The sequence below is a fragment of the Danaus plexippus genome, chromosome 24, assembly GCF_018135715.1.
Source record: "Danaus plexippus chromosome 24, MEX_DaPlex, whole genome shotgun sequence".
In the NCBI taxonomy this organism is placed as follows: domain Eukaryota; kingdom Metazoa; phylum Arthropoda; class Insecta; order Lepidoptera; family Nymphalidae; genus Danaus; species Danaus plexippus.
The window spans coordinates 4,378,597-4,399,487 of record NC_083552.1 but is presented as its reverse complement, the minus strand read 5'-3'; the positions used below and the strand labels follow the sequence as shown (position 1 = coordinate 4,399,487).

The 20,891-nt window shown below is 29.4% G+C and overlaps 1 protein-coding gene across 3 annotated transcripts in view; it reads right to left on the bottom strand.

The window, feature by feature from the left end:
• The window catches only part of LOC116775872 (chloride channel protein 2), a 38,478-nt gene that overhangs the window by 14,732 nt on the left and 2,855 nt on the right, over positions 1-20,891 (bottom strand). Inside the window, exons 1-2 of one of the 3 annotated variants that reach the window (XM_061524300.1) lie at positions 8,234-8,354; positions 8,048-8,158 (exon numbers count right to left, since the gene is read on the bottom strand). The exons of 1 other annotated variant lie outside the window; for it this stretch is intronic. In XM_061524300.1, coding sequence (XP_061380284.1) covers positions 8,048-8,125 — 78 coding nt within the window. In that variant the 5' untranslated portion in view covers positions 8,126-8,158; positions 8,234-8,354. Of the gene's footprint in view, positions 1-8,047; positions 8,159-8,233; positions 8,355-20,891 lie in introns of those variants that run through there. One more of the 3 variants, XM_061524301.1, reaches the window with a different exon arrangement.

The following is a 20,891-nucleotide window of genomic DNA, read 5'->3' as shown; positions in this document are numbered from 1 at the left end:
ACACGGTTTCCCCTATCAATGATTTGGTTTGTATCCATTTTCGACTATCATATTAAGAGCATATTTAGATTTTCCAAAATGTATTACTGGTACATTGAATGGAGATAATTAACTGCGATTAATCTCAACACTAGCCTTGAATCCAGGTTCTGTTTACATGAGATACGACGCCGATAATCTAGTTTGTTCAACATAAATGATTGCCTACCTAAATTAACTCTGCAATTATTTGTTTAACGGACAAATTTGATAATGGAATTGTATGTTTTTTTTGTGCGATATTCAGAAACTTTTAATCATATTCAGGTTTCGTCTAAATTTTTTCATATTTTTAAACTTATTTATTATGAGACGGAAAACTGATACAGTTTTGTCGTTTGAAGAATTGATGTGATTTCGACCATTTACTCTTGAGCTTTAAGAGTGGTTTAAAATCATTATGTTTTGTAACAAACGAGTATACGATATGTAAATTAAAATTTCAAGAAACTACTGTCGTGACAAATCTCTGGTACGTCTAATGAGAATCATGATATTGTTGTTAAGAATAATAATACTATGTTATTTTAAGTTGTATGTATGTACATTACACTTAAGATCAGTAACTATGCTTAGCACAAGTTTGAAACGCCACAATACATACGACGTGTTTCGCGTTTCTAACCAAACAAGCTACGTTACTATAATATAAGGAGGTTTACGCATCGTATGTAGTATGAGAATGCAAACACGAGGTAAGCGTACAGGCGGAGATTTTAATCGCATTACTTTTGCTTATACTAGTTGTAATTATTATTTTTTTAGTGTTTCTCGTTTATATACGTACTTATATAATTAAAAAATATAATTTATAATGAATGAAAAAAATTTTGACAGTATATATATATAAATTTTAAACGAGTTCACAAAGAAATTTAGTTTATATTTTAGCCGTTTTTTATTAATGATTGTGCATGATTTTTTTATTAACTGTAAAGTTAATGATAAGTTCTGATGACAAATGAAGATGTTTCTGGATTGAATCCATATATAAAAATTCAGCAGAATGTTTTTTATTATATTTATGCAATAAATGAATTATTCTTAAAGATGTCGTGGAAATTTTATGTATAAAGACGGATGTATTTGATGTATAATGACATTGAACAGGAAAATCATTTAAATTTACGTCTGCTGAATTTTACTAGGAAATATGATAATAAGATGAATAGCTTTCCTGTTATCAGATCGCTGGACACGTTTTCCATTATATTCAAATATATTTTAAAGAATTTTCCTATTGTTCTGTCTGTATGTGTATTACATAGAAATTAATTTTCTCTTTAATAATAAATCTTCGTTTTAAATAACCAATTAGTAATACGTTTGATGACAAGCTGACAAGACGTTGTATATATATATATATATATATATATATATATATATATATATATATAATATACTTCGTGAATAAACAATCAAATAATTGGTTTTATTTTAATGAGATAATGTGTTTCGTGTTAGATAACAATTTTAAACATCTGCGACTATTTGTCTCTGATATATCACACACACATATATATATATATATATATACTTTTCTTTTTTTTCAAAAATAGATACATTTCTATTTTATTTTAGATCAAATTAATATTTATAGTTACATACAGTCACATCAGGTAAATATTAAAATTAACAACAAAATTGCATTGAGTTCTATCTTCCGATATTAAAATTCGCTTCGAGTACAACCTCACGTTCGTCAATCGACCTTCTCTCCTCGTTATTTTCGACAGATCAAATTTTTCCTCATCAATGTATAATATGTATTGTAGTGTTTTATTCATTGCTAGCTATAGAAGGTAAATTATTATGTGTCATTGTTCAGTCCGTGACGGAGATCGCGTAAGGAATTAACAACAAACGATTGTGCTGAAATTAATTACATTACTTACTAAATGAAACTAGTATTATTCGGATTTACTACGCGGATTTTACACCTCGTCTGCCCGTGATCACGGTTGCTGCAAAGTAACCGAAACGTCGGGATTATGTAGTTTTTAAATAATAAAATCCGCGTAGTAAATCCGAATAATACTAGTTTCATTTAAATGAATACTCGCGAAAATCTTAGATCTCATTACATTACTTACTATATTGTGGCATCATGGGTAATATATTGTGGCATCAAGGGTAAGATCAGGAACTGAAGACGTTACTGGTATCTAACAAGGTTTCGTCAAGGTAAGAATGTGTTGCTACTCTCAACTCTGTCTTGGTAAAAAAAGCCTTGTAGTAAATAGTTTCATCAAAAGAAGCAAATCTAATTTTCTTCCAATATTGCGATGATCTATGCTCTATCATTTTTAGATATATTTTTAACTTACAAATGTTAAATTTCACTGATAGTTTTAAATATTTCTCACATACAGATATGATGAGAATAATTAATAGGTTTATTAAAGTAACCGTTTTGCAGTAACGTCTTTTATATCGATGTTTGCACACTAGAGTCCAGTCTGGTTTATTGCTACGTTATCACAAACAAACCTTCCGAATTAAGCCTTTCTTTGCGTATGCATATAAATTTCATAGCCGTTCTATTTGTCTCAAACAATCAATGCAAATGTTTTCCTGTATGAAATAAAGTTAGGTACCTATTACACAGTATACTAAAATATTAATTTAATCCACACTCACATTCGGAGGATTTGAAAAGCACTATAATGTTAGATAAAAAAAATATATTTTTATTAACAAAAAATAAGCTTATATTTAGTGACTTTTATATAACTTGTGATTGGTTTTTGTGTTCCAGATCTTAATATCCCCAAACGATGTATAGGACTGTTTGTTTCGATCACATCGTTTTAAATAAAAATTATAATAGCATGGGACTGTGTGAAATCTAACCAAATGGGTCTGGATATAACCGCTTTCAACGCAATTTGAATTAGAAATAAATTAACTATAGAATGACGTGAGCAATTTTACGTTTTAAACCCAAGGCTACAGAGTTGATAATTGTGAATTAGTTGATTGTATTGATTGTAACAACACAAGATATGTATGTCACGCTTTTGCATTTCAGAATAATAGACCAACACAAACAACGGCGCCTTACCACGAGTTTTCATTTACTTTAACACTGTATGTTTTCACGTGTTTCATCTGTGAGCTATTCGATGTATTGAAAATTATTCATAATGAAAAACTTCGAACCTGTTGGTATAGTTAATAAAAGTCAAAACTAATGGTACATCAATGTCTTCGTTATAAATGAAGAGTATATAAATATTTACAACTTTACAGTCAGTATAGACACTTGCGACTAATTATATAGTTTATGAAACATAAAATAGTATCTCAAATACATTAAACTATATTAATACCGCATAAAATCATGCCTGAGGAAGTGTTAAGACGTAAATTCTTCATTGAAGTTTTCTTCATTTCTCATGTAACAATATTTTTAATATAATAAAATAAAACGGAGTTAACTTCTGATGTATGTAATTGTAATGATAGTGGCCTTAGTCGGAGGTACGTCACGGCAAATTTACTGAATAAATAACTGTCTTATTTAATAAAAAGATTTTTAAAATCATTATATGTTTAATAATGTTTACGAACATGTAAAACCCGTTTTATATTAAAAAAGTAAAGTTTAAAATATTCCTGAAATGAGATATTCAATAAGAGTATAAATTTCGGTTTAAATAGTAACTGATTGAGGTTTACTTGATGATAGGAACAAACAGCTCGTAGTTACCGTGTCACGAATAACGGAGGCATGTTAATTTAATAACACGTTTGAAGATCACTGAAATTATAGTATTATTGAACCAAATATTAAATATATATATATTATATATAATAAGGTTTTGTTCATAAAAATTGTATATGATTAAATTACGTGCCTTTTAAAAAGATCACTCTCATTTATTCTGTATTATTAGAAATGCTAAAAAGTCATTTTTAATCTATTCGCCTTTTCCCAAGGTTTCCTTTCAATACTATTTCCCAGTATCATATATGAGTGGTAAAAAAATATATTATAGAGACATAAAAGTATATCACGCAGTCACTGGCTACAGCCGGGATAATTGCCAGGAAGTAAAAGAAAAAGAAAAAGTATATAATGTATAATACATAAACATTAATTCAAGAAAGAAGAAATGATTAGTCTAAGTGTTAGTTGTAATATAATCTGTGTTGTAAAGTAAGAAATGTCATCCAGTTTACAACAATGTCATGTAATTGTTCTCGTTATTTGTCATTTCCTTCTTCCCACGTTTTACCTTATCCTGGATCAGGTGGTTAGATGCCAATTAAGAATAACTTCTGGAGATCAATTACTTAACACTATAGCAGCTTCATAGTTTATGTTAACGTTTCAATGAAATTATAATTTTCAGATTTACTACGCGTTTTTTATTAGTTTATGTACATACTGCCGACGTTTCGGTTACTTTGCAGCGACCGTGATCACGGGCGGATAGATGTAGTTTAAAAAATAATGAATAAACGCTTAGTAATCCGAAGATATTAGTTTCATTTAAATGATACTAGCGAAAGTCTTATCTCATTAAGTAAACCTTGTTTGGAGAATAGTTTAATGAACATATTTTATTTTTATTGGCTTTTAACTATAGCTTTAATTATTGAATTCAAATAATTTGTATAAAAAAATTAAAGTATCTATTATAACGGAAAATTAAGACAATTTATGTCAGGTTAGTCAACAATATGTTGACGAAAAAAAAATTGGACTTAGCTCTGTTATAACTATATATATAATAAATTCAAATAATGTATTTAAAATTACTATTTGTCATTCGTGAAATCCAATAAATCGGAAACGGGAGTTTCAAATAAAAAAAAACTAATTTTAAGATTTAATTCAATTAAATATGACTAAAAAAAATTCAAAGATATCTCTTATAATTAATTATTAGAGCGTGTATTCTAATAACGTATTAGGAAAACATTGAAAATATTAGTTGTGTCCTAATACGAGGGACAAACAAACGTGCCAGACTAACCTCCAGTCTAGACTTTGAATGACTTCCTAGTGTTTAAACACGAAGACTTTAATTAAACGTGTTACAGTAATTTGAGAATTTTTTTCTAATAATTTTAAATTAGCACTCTGTGCTCACAACACACTAGCTGCTGCTTACTGCTTTACTCGTATATTAAACCCCTTTAAGTCAATGCTATCGTCATTATGGAACCTCGTCATTTATCAGATTCTGACTTTGTGACAATGGAACTACCTCAGGGGAATGCCTCTAAGATTAAAAAAACAATTGTAAATATGGATTTATTTAGGAGAGCAACAACAAGCAGGAAGTCGAATTGAGACTATCTCTTTTTGGTAGTCGATTAGTAGCTTAAGTTACTCCTTATGATATTAACTATCTGATAATGAAATATCCCTCAAAGTATGAGCAGCCGTTCTAGAGATTAGCCGAAACAAACAGAGGGACAAATAAATAGACACTTTTAAAGATTCATTATTTATATGCGTATCTTATATACTTGTACTGTTAATTTAAAATGACAAACAGACACCTAAATTTTATATATCAATATAAATTAGTACCTACGTAATTATTTATTAACAAATGTTAATTTAATTATTTTTCATAATAATGTTTATCTTCATATGCCGATGAACGAATAATTCTTTATTAATAATAAAACTATCTTATGTATATTTTATTCGAGGTTATCTTTTAGGCGTGATTATTAAGATCAAATGTAACTTTTAAATATAATTCAATTAAAAACGGGAGTAATACACAAAATAAACAATAGTTATTTCAATATGTTGTATGATAGAATATAAATATTAGCAAAAATTACAAGCTATGTCACATAATTTCACTATTCACTGCAAAAATTTTACTTATTCGAAGGTAAATTCTAAGACGTTCGTATAAATTCAGTAACGATATAATTATTCAGGGCTAAGGTCTTCCGAGTACGGAGATGTTATCAGCAGGATGCTGCGGTTCACGCGATATGATCCGATAGCATCAAAGTTGAAACCTTGACTTGGAATTACGAATTTTACACAGCACACTCCTGTACAGATTTCAGTAACAAGAAACACGTTTAAATTCTTTGACTATCCAAGACTAATCAGATATCAATCGATGTTGTATAATATCAATAAAGATAACATTAAAGATACACATATATTTTCATTTTAAGATATCACGTAAGGTAACTAGTTTGTTATACTAAAAGTTAGTCGTTAAACTAAATAGTTGTACTAATGACGCCATTAAGTAGTTTACGGACATTTATGTAGTTCTTTGCACATCACTAAATGTATATTGTACATATTTAGATTTACATAAAGTTTGTATTTATAACAAATGTCTAGACAAATTAAATGAAGTATTGGTAATATTACAATGGTTAGTACGTCCTAAAAATATATATTGTATGTCCTTTATTAGTTAATTTTAATTCCCAGTCTGTTTTCGCTGAGGCTTGTTATGTTCGCGAGTTCTGATAAGAGATAATTTTTTCCGACTTCTTTCAAGATAATTTATGATCAACATTTATAACTTGTGCCTTACAAACGTATTTGACGACGTACGATATTCAAAATAATATGTGCTGAATGAATGTCTCCGAAGCAAAGTCGAGAACTGTATAGTCTTTTGAAGTTTAACCAACTACAAACGAAATGTTATCTATAATCATTTTTTTCCAACAAAATCCTAAAATAATATTTTACAATTGTTTCAGATATTCATTATTCGCTAACCTAACTGTCGTATGTTGAATATATTTTTCTTTATTATCTTAATGTTACGTGTTTTATAATCGTTTATAACAACGCCTTCCCGATCATGTGACGGCTGCTGTAGTCTGTTTGTGTTGATAAAGGCGCGCGGTCTAATTTTAATGACAAAAGACAAATATTAATAAAAATTGTTAATAATAATAATAAAATTTAAAGTTTCCGTTTCGTTTAATAATAGTTTGTGTAATAATAGATTTTTGATTGGTACGAAAAATATAAGAGGTATGTCGTTCGAAAACGACTAACGTTTTAACATAGAAGAGTCGCTTAGTGTGTTACTACCCTAAAGCAGTGATGGTGCAAAACTAATGTGAGGACTCAACTTATTTATAACTGGAAAAAGTGCTGTATAAACGCAAAGATCCTTCGAGATGTTCGTAATAAAAAAATGTTATTAATCTAATCGTTACATTTATGTTTATTTTTTTATGTATTTATATATTTTAAACAAATTACACGTAATAAAATAACCAGACGCGTTTATCTCACAACTACTTGACTCATTAAGGCCCTACAAAAAAAGGGTTGACGATTTTGAAACGGTTTAATAATAAAAAAAAAATTAGAGATCAAATAAAACCTAAGCCTCTTTTCATTGTTTATTTATTCTTCTACTAACAGAATTTTATTTTTAAAGGAAATATATTTATGTAAGTATAAATTTATGACGTTAAAATATCAGCTGGAGATATTCACATCACGCGATAAAGCATCGTGAATTCTCAATAAGTTAAATTATACATTATTATTAATTTTGAAATAAATATATAAGGAATGTATTTAAGAAAAATCTTAAGTGAATTTTACAAGTCACCGATATGTATATATATGTATATATCGTCTTTTATAGGTAATTTACTTTTTTAATGTTTATAAAGAGTCTGATTTCGATGCTGTCTATTTTTTTTTGTGGTACTGAAATTTAAAAACGCATAGTCTTTAACATGTAGGTAATAATAGATAAAAAACATCTCATTTCTAGCTATTTGCCTCTCAATATCAGTTGCCTTCAATTCAAGTGCAATGTGTATTTAATGAAATACTTGACTTACATTAATATAAACAAATTTAAATCACAATATTATACAATATAAAATAACTTTGAATAAATATATCACTGGCACAGATCTCAGAAATGGCATTAATGGCACCAATGGCATTTTAAGATACGACAAATATTACGTATCAATCAAAAATATACGTTAATTGTTTGATTTTAACGCTCAATATTAAATAACTCACCAGAGTTCCCAAATAGCTGTGCCCGATCTCCTCCTCCGACGTATCCCCCGACACTAGGGTCTGTTTTTTAAACTTCATTTTCACTTATTTATCCTACAACATGTATTTGAACTACCATTGGGATATAATGAAAATTTTTATTCAATTTGTTTCGTGTTTCATATAATCGTAGTATATTATAATTACATTTTATTTCAGCGTGTTATTCCCCGCCCGCTATCATGTGTGGTCACAGGTAGACTAACCTTTTAACGAGTAAAGAATTAGCTGAAACTCTGAAATATAAGACGTGTACACACTATACGATGTAATTTACCTACTTGACGCTCAAGAAGGATCATATTATAATATACAGTCCTTTATGAACCCACAATTATCAGATTAAACCTAATTTTGTTTCAAAGCACACAATTTTCTTGACCATCACGGATATGCACCACTCCTTTTTACTTATTGCTATAAATTAAAAGCAATATATATTTGTTACGTATAAATAAAATAAATAAGACCATACAGGCTTGTGTAGTCGATGTGAAAAGCGTATCTCCAATATACTCTACTATACATAAATAATACGTATGTTTATTTGACACATGCTTGAGAATTAAAAATTGCTTACTGTACGTAATGTTATCAAGAATCCGCTGCAAAATGTGCGACTAGTTTTATTACCAATGGAATTTATAAATTCTTAATTATTACATTACATTACAATTAATTTATTTTATCAATAAATTTTAAGGTCGTCGAGAAAATAAACACACGTTAAAGAATTATCAAATAATATGTCAAATTAGCGCAAGATATTTGGATGGTAATGTCTTAGTTGTTGGTCCCGATGGCTCAGTTATTGCAGAGACGGTAAAGTTATGTTATCGTGATTTCGTATTCAGTATAAGTGGTAAATAACGTAGATAAACAAAAAGCTTCGATTAATTTTTATTGGCCTCCGTCGAAAGCCTAATCTGAAGTCAGCTGAACCGCTAAGTGGTTTCGCCGTTATAATGTAACAAGCATACAAACATTACATTTTAATATAACACACATGTGTACAAGGTTTTTCCATCAATCTAACGTCTTATATATATAATTTGTTAGTCATTTTAACGCATCCTTCACCAATAATTTACAACGTGTTAATTTTAATTCTGAACAATAATTATATGATAATTGACTATACCCGACCGTCTCGTTTTTTTTTTTTTTTTTTTTTTGTAATTTTTAATTCTAACCGAATCAGTCTATTTTAAATCGAATGCCAATTTAGGGTTGTGCTTTTTAGCCTTCAATAGACGCGTCTATTGGTAAGGTCTGCAGAACAAGATGCAGCTTTTAAATTTATGCTCCAAATGAGGCATAAAATGTATGAGACTATATATAATAATAATTGATTGCATGGGTCATTTCTTTTTAATAATCTATTTATATATAATATCTGCTATATGTAATTAAAACAATTAATAAACATCGTCGGGGCACAAAATTGTATACGCAAAATATCATGTGTCGTGTGATTTTGCTGACTCTATCACCGCGCCTCGCCGTGGGAACCAGACGATTCCAGATATTTCAAAAATATTTTAAGTAATTTTTGATTAATTCGTAATTTCTATGTACATTAGTGTTTTTCGATCTAAATATAACTTTATTTAAATACGCTGTGATTTATTCTATTAAATACTAGAAGTTATATATTAATTTATTTGATAATAATTAAGACAAATGTCTGTTAGGTTGGATTCATTTAAATTAATCTATTCTAAAAATAAATAACACAAAAAAAAATTAAAATTTGGGTTTTAATGTAAAAAACTGTAATCTACATGATTAGCAACCGTAATTGTTACAAAACTAGGTTGTCAGCGCAAATTCGTCCGTGTTGGCAAAGGAATTGAGATATTAAAGAAATGTATATAGGCTTATATATATATATCTATATATAAGCCTACAAGTACATGTCCTAGGTCTCATGTTGCGCGGAAGCGAGCCTAGTTGAGTTAACATTGTCACAATAAGAGAGCATTTTCATTGATTTTAAATATTATATATATATACAGTTGAAAACATATATATATATATATATTTTTATTAAACATCACAATCATCTTAAAATTAATTATAATATAATAAATTAATTCAATATAATTACATAGTACTAAGTTATTTTCATTACATATTTTTTAATTTCAAACATATAGAATTAATATATTTTTAGTATGTTTTGATAAACTATACATAGTATATTGTATATAACGGTGTATCTACAATTCTTGTATTAAAATACGGCCTCAGAATGCTGTCAGAGCTGGCACGTAATCGTACGTCACATGAGATCTCTTGGGATAAAGTTGATATTGACAGAACATGAACCTTGGAATTAATTACAGATAGTAAAAGTGTTTCATTATATATCATACTGACATTATGGGAAAGTTTAGTTATTTTTTAAATAAAATACTATTATCATCTTTAAATAACTATGTATTATAGAATAGAATTGACTTTTTTTTAGCCACGATACGATTAACTGCTAAGATTAAGAGTAATAAGTAATGTCCTTTCTAATTTTTATAGCATACAGTTATGTATAATAGTATATAGTATTTATATTATGTATAATAGTATATAGTATGTATAATTAGGTATAATACATCTTTATGTTATAAGTATAATGGGATTTTAAGAGTTTAGACTATGTATTATTTATATAAAGTATTTAACATTATGTTTCACAAGAGCTAATGTATAATGAATATCAAAATTATGTTTTAAATGTCCTAAGTTAGGCCAGTTATTTGCATTAAGCACAATGCTAGACGGATTGTTTAGCAAATCTCCTAAAAATTGAGATATTTTAGGGACTATATACGATGAATCTGAATGAAGTGATTTTTAGTTATAATTTAATCAAACATCGCTGTTTGTTTGGTTGGAGATCTTAATTAATACCTAAGCTGGCATCAAAAAGCGTCAAAATATTCCTCTCCTGAATAAAATTGTCTATTGATTGTATGAAAACATTCATATAGAACCAACGAATTTTGGTGGCTAATAAAGATTATTATTTGAAGTGCTTCAAATATTAAATGAGATACGCGTTAAATGCTATTTGCATTATTTGATGACGTCAATTGTACGCTTATCACAAGTTTCAATCGACGCACTGCATACGAGACGTTTCCCGTTTCTTATTTAATGAGCTGCGTTTTATACTTTAACGTGACAGGATTTAGGAATAAAAAACTATTAACGTTGATGTGGTGTGACGTCACGAACTAGGAGGAGGCGTACTGATAGGAGGTTTGTTTCGTTTAAGATAAAAAAAGGTTGATATGGATAACGTCTTTTTAGCCACGTCGGGGGAGAAATTTACGTAAAACATTGAAATACAATCATTAGTATGGACTCAAAACTATTTTATTGATAAACATTTTGACCTTTAAAGTTAGATTAACTTATATAAATTTAAAATATGTTTCAACAAACCAAAACGCTTAAATGTTCATAATATATTTTTTGTTACTTTCAATTCAAATAATGTTATAAAAGAAATTGTTTGTGTGTAAATCTGTTCACAGAAAACTACTAAACTATATCGCTTACATGAAATCAATTGAATTTATACTATGAATTACTAATAATATCATTGAAATCAATTCATATTACAAAATTTATTAATTAATTACAGGAATAATAACTTCCTTTCACTGAAATAGTAAGCAATTTTTACGATGTTCAGTTTTAATTAATGATTAAATTTCGTTACGTATTTTGTGTTTGTTTTTCCGTCAGCTTCTATATATTTGAGAATTTCAATATTTTTCATTTAAAATACTGATTTCCTTCAATATCCTATAACTTTATGCTTAACACGAGTTTACAAAGTCAAACTACATACGAGGCGTTTCCGGTTTTCATTAAAAACTTACGTTATTACTATGACCTGAGTAGATTTATATATTAAAAACTTTAACTCAAATATAGTCTAATAATGTAAATTTTTCTTAAATGTAATCTGTTTTTTTTTAACTCTAGTATGAAATATAGTAGACATTTGAATTAATGTTTCCATCCAATTTAATACATAATCAAAATTAAATAAATTTAAAAAGTAATAACACATAACACTTCCCTAACAACTAACAATTTCTTATGTACAAGGACGATAAAAGTAATTAAATTCAAGAATTATCACCTTTGCCTGTGACTACGTGTTTCGTATTCAATATGAAAGCTGTATGAAATTTTTCAAATTAGTCATCAATTTTCATAATAATTTATTATGAAACGGAACATTATAAACTGTATGTTCCATAATAATATCGTAAATTAATCGATCGGTTATAATTTAAATGTACCTGAAACAGTAACAACAAATATAAGAAGAGAATGGGCAAAATATCACTGTCATTTTTTCTGTCGGTTAAAATTCTCTACATCAGTACGAGCCTTGTGTATAGTATAGACCTATATTTTATCTCTTGATACAATCACGGACGTTTCTCCCCTTACGGTGAAGACAATTGACGATTATCTGAGCTCCTTCGTGTCTTAAATCTATAATCTTACGATAGAATGCAGCGTATAGTATACGCTTAGATCTTCTTTTAAAAGATTGTAACTACTCATGCTTGTGTGAGATTTTCAACGTACGATATTAAAGATTGGTACTCATTAAAATAGCAATTTTATTTTCCAAACCCCGTATATTCTAGCCTTATAGTCATAAAGATGAATTTTATATGTATAAGTATTTGCCCGCGACTCCACGTGAACTTCAGGGTTGCGCTCAGAAAGAAATGTACATTGTTTTAAAACAATACACACAGTACCCTACGTTGCATTTTCATTTTTAATAACCTTGATGCCAACACCGCCATCTATCGGGTTGATTTGTCAATCTAAAGTATCTGGCGCGCCGCAGGAATGCATACAAAAAATTTACTCAAATCGTTCCAGTATAGTAGTCTACAGTACATACACATTATAAGTATAAAGATATCAAAAATCTGACCGACGAGATAGTTGAGGAATGATTTTATAGATAATTCTTATCTAACTATTCATGTAATTTTTAAAAACAATATAAGTTTGTTTGTTCCGACCTTAGGTACGAACAAATCCGTCACATTTTTTCGCAGAGTTTATTTTCAGTACCCATTAATATTAATATGTATAAATATAATTCAACATCAGAAGTCAGAACGTCTTGAGGGTAACAGGTCTAGTCTACATCACAACCAGGTTCCAGGTGTTATGATATAACGATTCCAGCTGAAATTAACTCCTCAATGCAAAGTCCCGATTATTATCAACTGACATAATATAAACTAAATTTTCTCTAGACGTGTCTTAAAATATTTTATTTATATATCATTGAAATAAAATAAATAACCATGATTTTAAATTAACAAAATATATTCTCTTTAATTGAAAACAAAATGGTATAAAGATAATGAGTAAAATATATATTTTTTTCAACACAGCAAATTGTTACCTCCTACCTATACCTCTTTATATATTCTAATTTATCGAAATATATTTTTTAAATAAAAATATAAAATAATATAGATCATTATATATATATAAGATGTACATAACCCTTTTACATTTTGCTAATAGCGAACAAGCTCGGCCCTTCAGCGGAAGACGCTACTTACAACTGAGACTGACATAACTTCTATTAATGCGCCATATTAAATAGTTATTTATTCTTGTTTCTTATATATTTTATAACACGATTATACGTCTCGAAAAACTTTTGAAATAGAATGTGAAAATAATTAGAATTTAATCAATTGTTTTATTTCATATCATCGCCGAAAATTATGTGGCTGAGAGAATTTGAAGAGAGTGTTTTTATGAAACGTATGGTTTTATTGACTTTATTTTATATTTATATTTTAGGTGGTAGAGCTTAGCTGTGGTCAAGTTACTACAGCTCGAACATGGGCTGGCTCGACCGGGGAAGTACCACCATCTCACAGAAGATCGGCGTGAAGTAGCCCTTAGTGGCTAAGTTTCGTCCGATGAGTGAGAGAGTCGGTTGCCCTTTCCGTGTTCCCACCCCTCCCCTTTCCTCAACAACCAAGGTTGGCAACGCATCCGTAGCATCTATGTTGCGGATGTCCATGGGCGACGGACACTACTGCCCATTAAGTAGGCCGTCTCTCGTTTGCCACCTTTCGCATAAAAAAAATGTATTTGTAAGAAGCAAATACTTTTTTTATGTGTGTAAATTAATGATTCTTATATAGTGTATGTAATAGAATGTGTTACATCCGAATCCAAGCTATTTATTTCAAGCCAATCCAATAACACATTAATTTCGACACTACTTCACATGCAACGTAAAATAAATTTAGGATAGCTTTGACCCGCAATTGCTCATGCGCTACCTTTTTTATTTAATAAATGGAGGTCTATACAAATTTGCAGAAGTAAAGAGTAAAGCAGGAAAAAGACCTATATTAGAAAAACATTTGCACACATTCAAAGTCACATTACACATTAAGGTAAAAATATATTCCATCATTCTTTATACACAAATATAATCATAAAATAACAACCTAAAAGATATCAATCCACAATGCTCTGTTAAGATCGCTTCTTACGTATATATGTATACAATAAATTAAACTAATATAATATTTGTATAAACGCAGCCTTGAAAGTGTAACTGAAATTCTAGCACGCGGCCTTGACACTAGAATCAGTGTGAACGTGGACTGTTTGAACCTGAAGATTTACGCAACCAAAACAACAAATTTACTCTTTGAACAGAGCGATTGGGAATTTTTTTTCAAGCCCATTCAAACTACAATTTTTGTTATACCCTGTTTTTAGTCCAATACATATTCAAAATGTCCCTTCCATTAGAACACATATATTAAATCTCAGTGTCCCTGAACCTTGATTAGGCCTGGCACGTTAACACACTATATCTCGACCTAGACAAAAATTATGGCCAGACAAATTCTTGTTTGATGATTTTAAAACCGTATTGGAAGATTCTACCCACGGCGTGACGGGAATATTGACCTTAATAAGTAAGGATTATAGTTGAGACTTTTTTGCAGAAACTGAGAAAATAACCTAGGGAAGATGTAGAATTCTACCTTCAAAGTCTCCTAGTTGGTCTTTCTCCTCGCGCAACTCTTTGCCCCAGAGCTTTTGATCACGCCATTCGTCTAGCTACATACAAATGTTTATTGGAATTTCCAAGATGGTAGAGCCTAGCTGTGGTAAAAATACTACAGGTCTAACATGGGCTGGCTTGACAGGGGAAGTATTACCCTCTCATAGAAGATCGGTGTGAATTTTTCCCATTCTTTCCTGACCCTCTTCCCCATTCAAGGGTGGCAACGCATCCGCAAAACTATGTTGCGGATGACCCTGGCGACAGTAACTACCTCCATCAGATAGGTCGTCTTCTCGTTTGCCCCCTTTACCATAAAATAATAAAAAAAAAATTGGGACCTTAAGAAAATTCATAAGCCAGATATATCCAGCATAGCCGAAAGTTATCCACTGATATTAATTACTGGTAGGATTTGTTGCAATGTCGGTTGGATTTAAGGATAATCGCAAATTTCTACTTCCATACGTGACTGTTTAGTTTACTAAACGTTATAATGGAAGGTTTATCATTGTACAAATTTATAATTTCAACAGCGACATGACATATGAAAGACATTTAAAATGTCTATCAGTCAACTTTCCGCAATCCTTTCGAGCGTTTACGTCACAACTTAGACTTACAGCCTGTTCAATATACAATAATACTGTTTTTATTCTGATAATTATTTCGTTCAGTACTAATGTTTTGTTATGGTTTGGTGTATTTACTTTTCGCGTTCTGTGTATGCCAATTGTTACTAACAAGTCTTGATTGAGTGACTCATACGGCGGATCTTGGAATATATTGTGTCTTGTTTTAAGACAAAATTGTTGGCACCATTCTGAGATTGTGGCGCATTTTCTACTGCTTATAACTGATAGAATTATTTTATCTTCTATAAAATTGTATATTCCTTTTTCTTGTTTTATCTTCTAAGTTAAATCTCTCCATGGAAATTCGGTTTTGTTTGAATATATTTATATTGTAGTTTTAATAAAATAAAATTGACAAAATACTTTTATTATGGACATAATTTCATTTCTATTAAATTAATTATAGTATGTAATAATTCTACGGAAATATATTGAACATCCTGTATATATATATTTAACTTACCGATAAGTCAGTCGTCATATTGCAAGCCGAGATAACGTAGGTGACGTATGAAATTAACATCGAGTTTTTATCAAAACACTGAATTATTCGTATTTATTATACTATTATAAAACTAAGCTAGATATCAAGAATATTGAGAAAGTGTTATGTAACAAAAAAAAAATATTTAATTTAAGATTTAAATTAATTTAAGATCTCCAATAAAGTACACGCTGGACAACAGATGGCGCTTTTTACCAAAAATAGTGTATTAACGAATATTTATAAAATAGAAAAATAATACTTATTATATAATGCTATACTATTAAAAATGTTCAGCTACATACATTCAATTGATCATATAACGTATCGATTGCGTCATTTCCGGTATTATTATTAATAGTTATTTGTCTAGGCTTGTAGGTTGTTAGTAAAAATACGTAATTTAAACTTCAGTCTAATACCGACTAATAGTCGATATTAGACTGAAGTTATCTCAACATAGAAAATTTAAAGTACCTTGCTAAAACCTATACTAACTTTATTCATACTTATCTTTTATGATAAAGCCCTTATAATAAAATTTGTCTGAATACTGTGTGTCTATTAATAAGATATTATAAAAAATAATACTGTTATTGTATACGGAAAATTATTTATATTTAATACTTTATTTATGTATGTGTAGATCTCGTTATTTATATAACAATTTGATGGTAAAGATTCCGTTAAACTCGTCTCATTTCTATTTAACCTCTTAACTAGGCAGACTTTCTAGTATTTAACCGGCGAAGCGTATGCGTACCAGATGTAATTGGCGTTTTCTAACGTGATGAAAAGTCTTCACATAGTGCTTAGAAGTTAAATTACATTCCAAACACCAACTTTGTATAAAACTATATAAACTATAATATATACATTCAATAGAAAATCGTACTAAGTGATTTAGAGAATATTAAAATATACCTAATCGTTACTTCTCGTAAACTACGCTTAAGATACAATTATATATGTTATAATATTTTATTCACAGTTTATATATGTTGATAAAAGATTAGAATGATCAACAGATTGTTTTATACTTCAATTATATCAAATTCATATTAAATAGTTATTAATATTGATTAAAAATGTTATTATATCACGATTTTATAGAAAATATAAGATCGTCTTTACATTTAGGCCATGTTTTTTATTTATTATATGTTACCTACGTGTATGTAGGTATATGTAGGTATGTAGGTATGTTGTACGTTTGAAAAGTTACACTCAATTGCGTACTTCTAATCAATGACGCAATAAAATTTTCCCTATTTGACTCCAGGGTTTTTTGGTTCGATGACTCTACAAAACGTCATATTAATTAAAACATATTTATAATATCAAAATTCAAAAAACGATTCCATCTAGAGTACCTACAAATCTACCTGCAATATATGAGACGCAAACAATTTGTAGATTTGAAAATATCTGTGAATAAAATTTCTTTTATTAAGATTATAATCTAACCATGCCGAACAGAGCCTACCTATAGTATATCTCTCTGGAATATATGTTTTTTGGACCGGAAAAGGTTTTATTATAACTCTTCCGTTTAGGGAAATGATATGAAATAATTCATCAGCTCGAGTGGCCAAAAACCTTTTTATGACCTTCATAGTCTCAGTGAGGCAGCATGGTAATGTTTTAGAAAACAAATTCTTTTCTCAGTTTGTGAAACAGTAAACATAACTGCATTGATTTTAATTCCTAAATGTAGATCAAAAATACGTTAAAAATATAAAGGAAAGGTCTGTCTGACATGTAAAGGAAAATTTTCATAATATTTCATGTTTGATTAAATTGTACCCACGGATATAGAAGTTAGAATCCTCCGAAAGTAACGCAAGTGCCTATACAAAAAAAAATCCAAATAAAACTAGCTTTGTTATCGATTTTTTCCAAATATACCATAAAATATGCAATTATTATCGCACGACAAATAGCCGTCGTAAATCTTAAGCACATGACCGTTTGACGATTTGATAGCAGATAAGGTGAAGATAAGATTGTTTTAATCCAGAGCCAATGTCGCCTTGTCACAGCATTCTCTTTGTGATTACTACAAGTCTGCATCGTCACACTGTCACCCTACGCACGCAACGTTAACTTTATAACCTACGTTAATACTATACATTGCGAACAATCAGGAAAAAAAAAACTTAATATGAATTCCGCACGTAGCGTGACTACCTACTAAACGTATATGTAACTAATTCTACAATAATAATATTTTTGTTTGCTTTAAACAATGAAATATACGATTATATTTCACTTTTTAAAACAGTATTGTTGTTCTTTATTTTAAAGTAAAAATTTTCTTTCACCAATAATTTTAATTTTAAATCTGGCTTATAGTAAAACATAATCGTAGAAAACACGTGTGTGGTGATTTGTATCTTCAGATATAAATCCTCTTGTCATTATGAACAAATGTGTAAAATAATATAAAATATTATTGTGATTTAATTAATCGTAAATTTTGATTTTGATATAGGCCCACATTGAGATAATTTTATATTAGTGTCATAAATAAATAGAAAATAAGATTCTTTAAAACGAATATTTACACATACAGATATATATGTGAAGATAGAATAAAAACGATATTAGCTCTATTACCAAATTTATATTCAAAGGTTAAAAATTCTAACAAAAAACCCTATTTTGCTCACACTAATTCTTAAGAAAAGATATATATATATATATATATATATATATATATATTTATTAAAAGCGACTGTACTAATAATATCAAAATGTGTCTTAGTTAGTCTGTTTATAAATACTTTATCAAGGCTGAAACCAATTTAATGAAATTTATTACGCCGCTTGATAGGAGTTGAGAAGAATGACACAATCTTCGGAGATCCCATAAGGAAATATATAAATCAATCACTTCACGGCTTTTTGGTTTTGTGTACATACTATGAGATATAAAATTTATTTAACTATGAACATACAGAATAACGTATTTTAAAATTTTTCTCCGATCTTCTAAATCAGGGTTTCCCAAAACATATTCTGTCTACTGCCGACTTTGAGAATAAAAAATATTTAGCGCCCCCATTTTTTCACCTACTGAAGAACCACTATAACTTAACCTTGATAAATGAAATAACTCACAACCCAAGCCTCTACAGAACGCCCTTATTTGATTCTGGGTTTCTTACCGCCCCTCTCTAGGCTTGCAGAGCCCACAAGGAAAGCCCCCTTGTGTTATCGAACACTTTGGGAAAAACTAATCTAAATAAACAAAAACAAACAACTTCTTTTACGTACATATTATACAGACGCTTCCACGTTCCGTAACGCGACACTCATCAAATTGACGTCTCCAGGCAATGAAACGCGAATTCGTAACGATATCCCTTAACAGAATTAATTACTAGAAGCTATATTTAGAAACCAGAGCATGTCTTATTTTAGATGCATCATAATTCATGTTTCTTTATTATTAGCTATGACAAATCTTAAACAATTACACACACATATATATATAAGGTCCTAACATATTAAATTATCGTTTTGTCGTACTGGCCACTTTGATTTCAAATATCTCCTCTTTGGTTAGAAATTCGAATTTCAAATTATACAGCTTTTTCTTTATAGTATATATCGGAGCGAATACCTTTTATTCACGTAAGTAGTAATTAGGGAGTGTTGGTCGGTATAAATAGAAGCGAGGGTACTGATTAAAAACATTCTCGCTCGAGCTGTTGCAGGGATCGAACGTTTTAGAAATAAAGGATTCGTAATAAGGTTTCTCTCCAAAAGCTCGAAAGGCTGATGTGAATCGAGACCAAAGGCATTCGGCACTTTATTTAAAAACAATGAATTGGTACTCAGTCCGAAAATCGGAAGTCATATGCGAAAATAAACATGGATTTAATTAAATATTAACTATTGTTCGAGGTACAGTTTCAGTCTTGATTTTTAATGTTCAGCGTTACTTCCAGTTATATCCTACAAAGTGGCTGAAACCAGTATTTATAGTTTCAAATACAAGTTGATACTTAAATGTTGCCATTGCAAAATTACAATGGGTCAGTATTACAAATAATTAAAATGAATTATAAAAATAATTCTAAGGATTATAGTATATTTATAAATGGTACGGCACGGATGGCGCCACTTGTAACACGTACTCATAAAATATTGAACTTAAGTTTGTGAGAACGTATAGTTTATTCTTCTCTAGCACAAAAACTACTGGACGGATTTTAATAAAACTTTACAGTAATATATTTGAGACATCAGAATAAGACATAGGTCGGAAATTTTTCCGGAATTCCGTATAATTCCCCCGGGTTACGGCGTAACTGTTGTTTTGCGTATGAAGTGCCTTGATACAAATGAAACATGTCGATGCCGATTAATTAACATATACAGTATTCAGTATTGTTTTAATATACTTTTTCGTTCCACTCCAATCCTAATTCCGAAGTCCACACGGACAATCCGCTGGAATACATCAAAAGATTAGAGATAAGTTTCTTCGTGTAAGGAAGAACTATTTCGTTTGTCAGGCATATTGATACTTTTAATTTAATAACACCAACGACACATGTTTACATTTCTCCGCTTGAT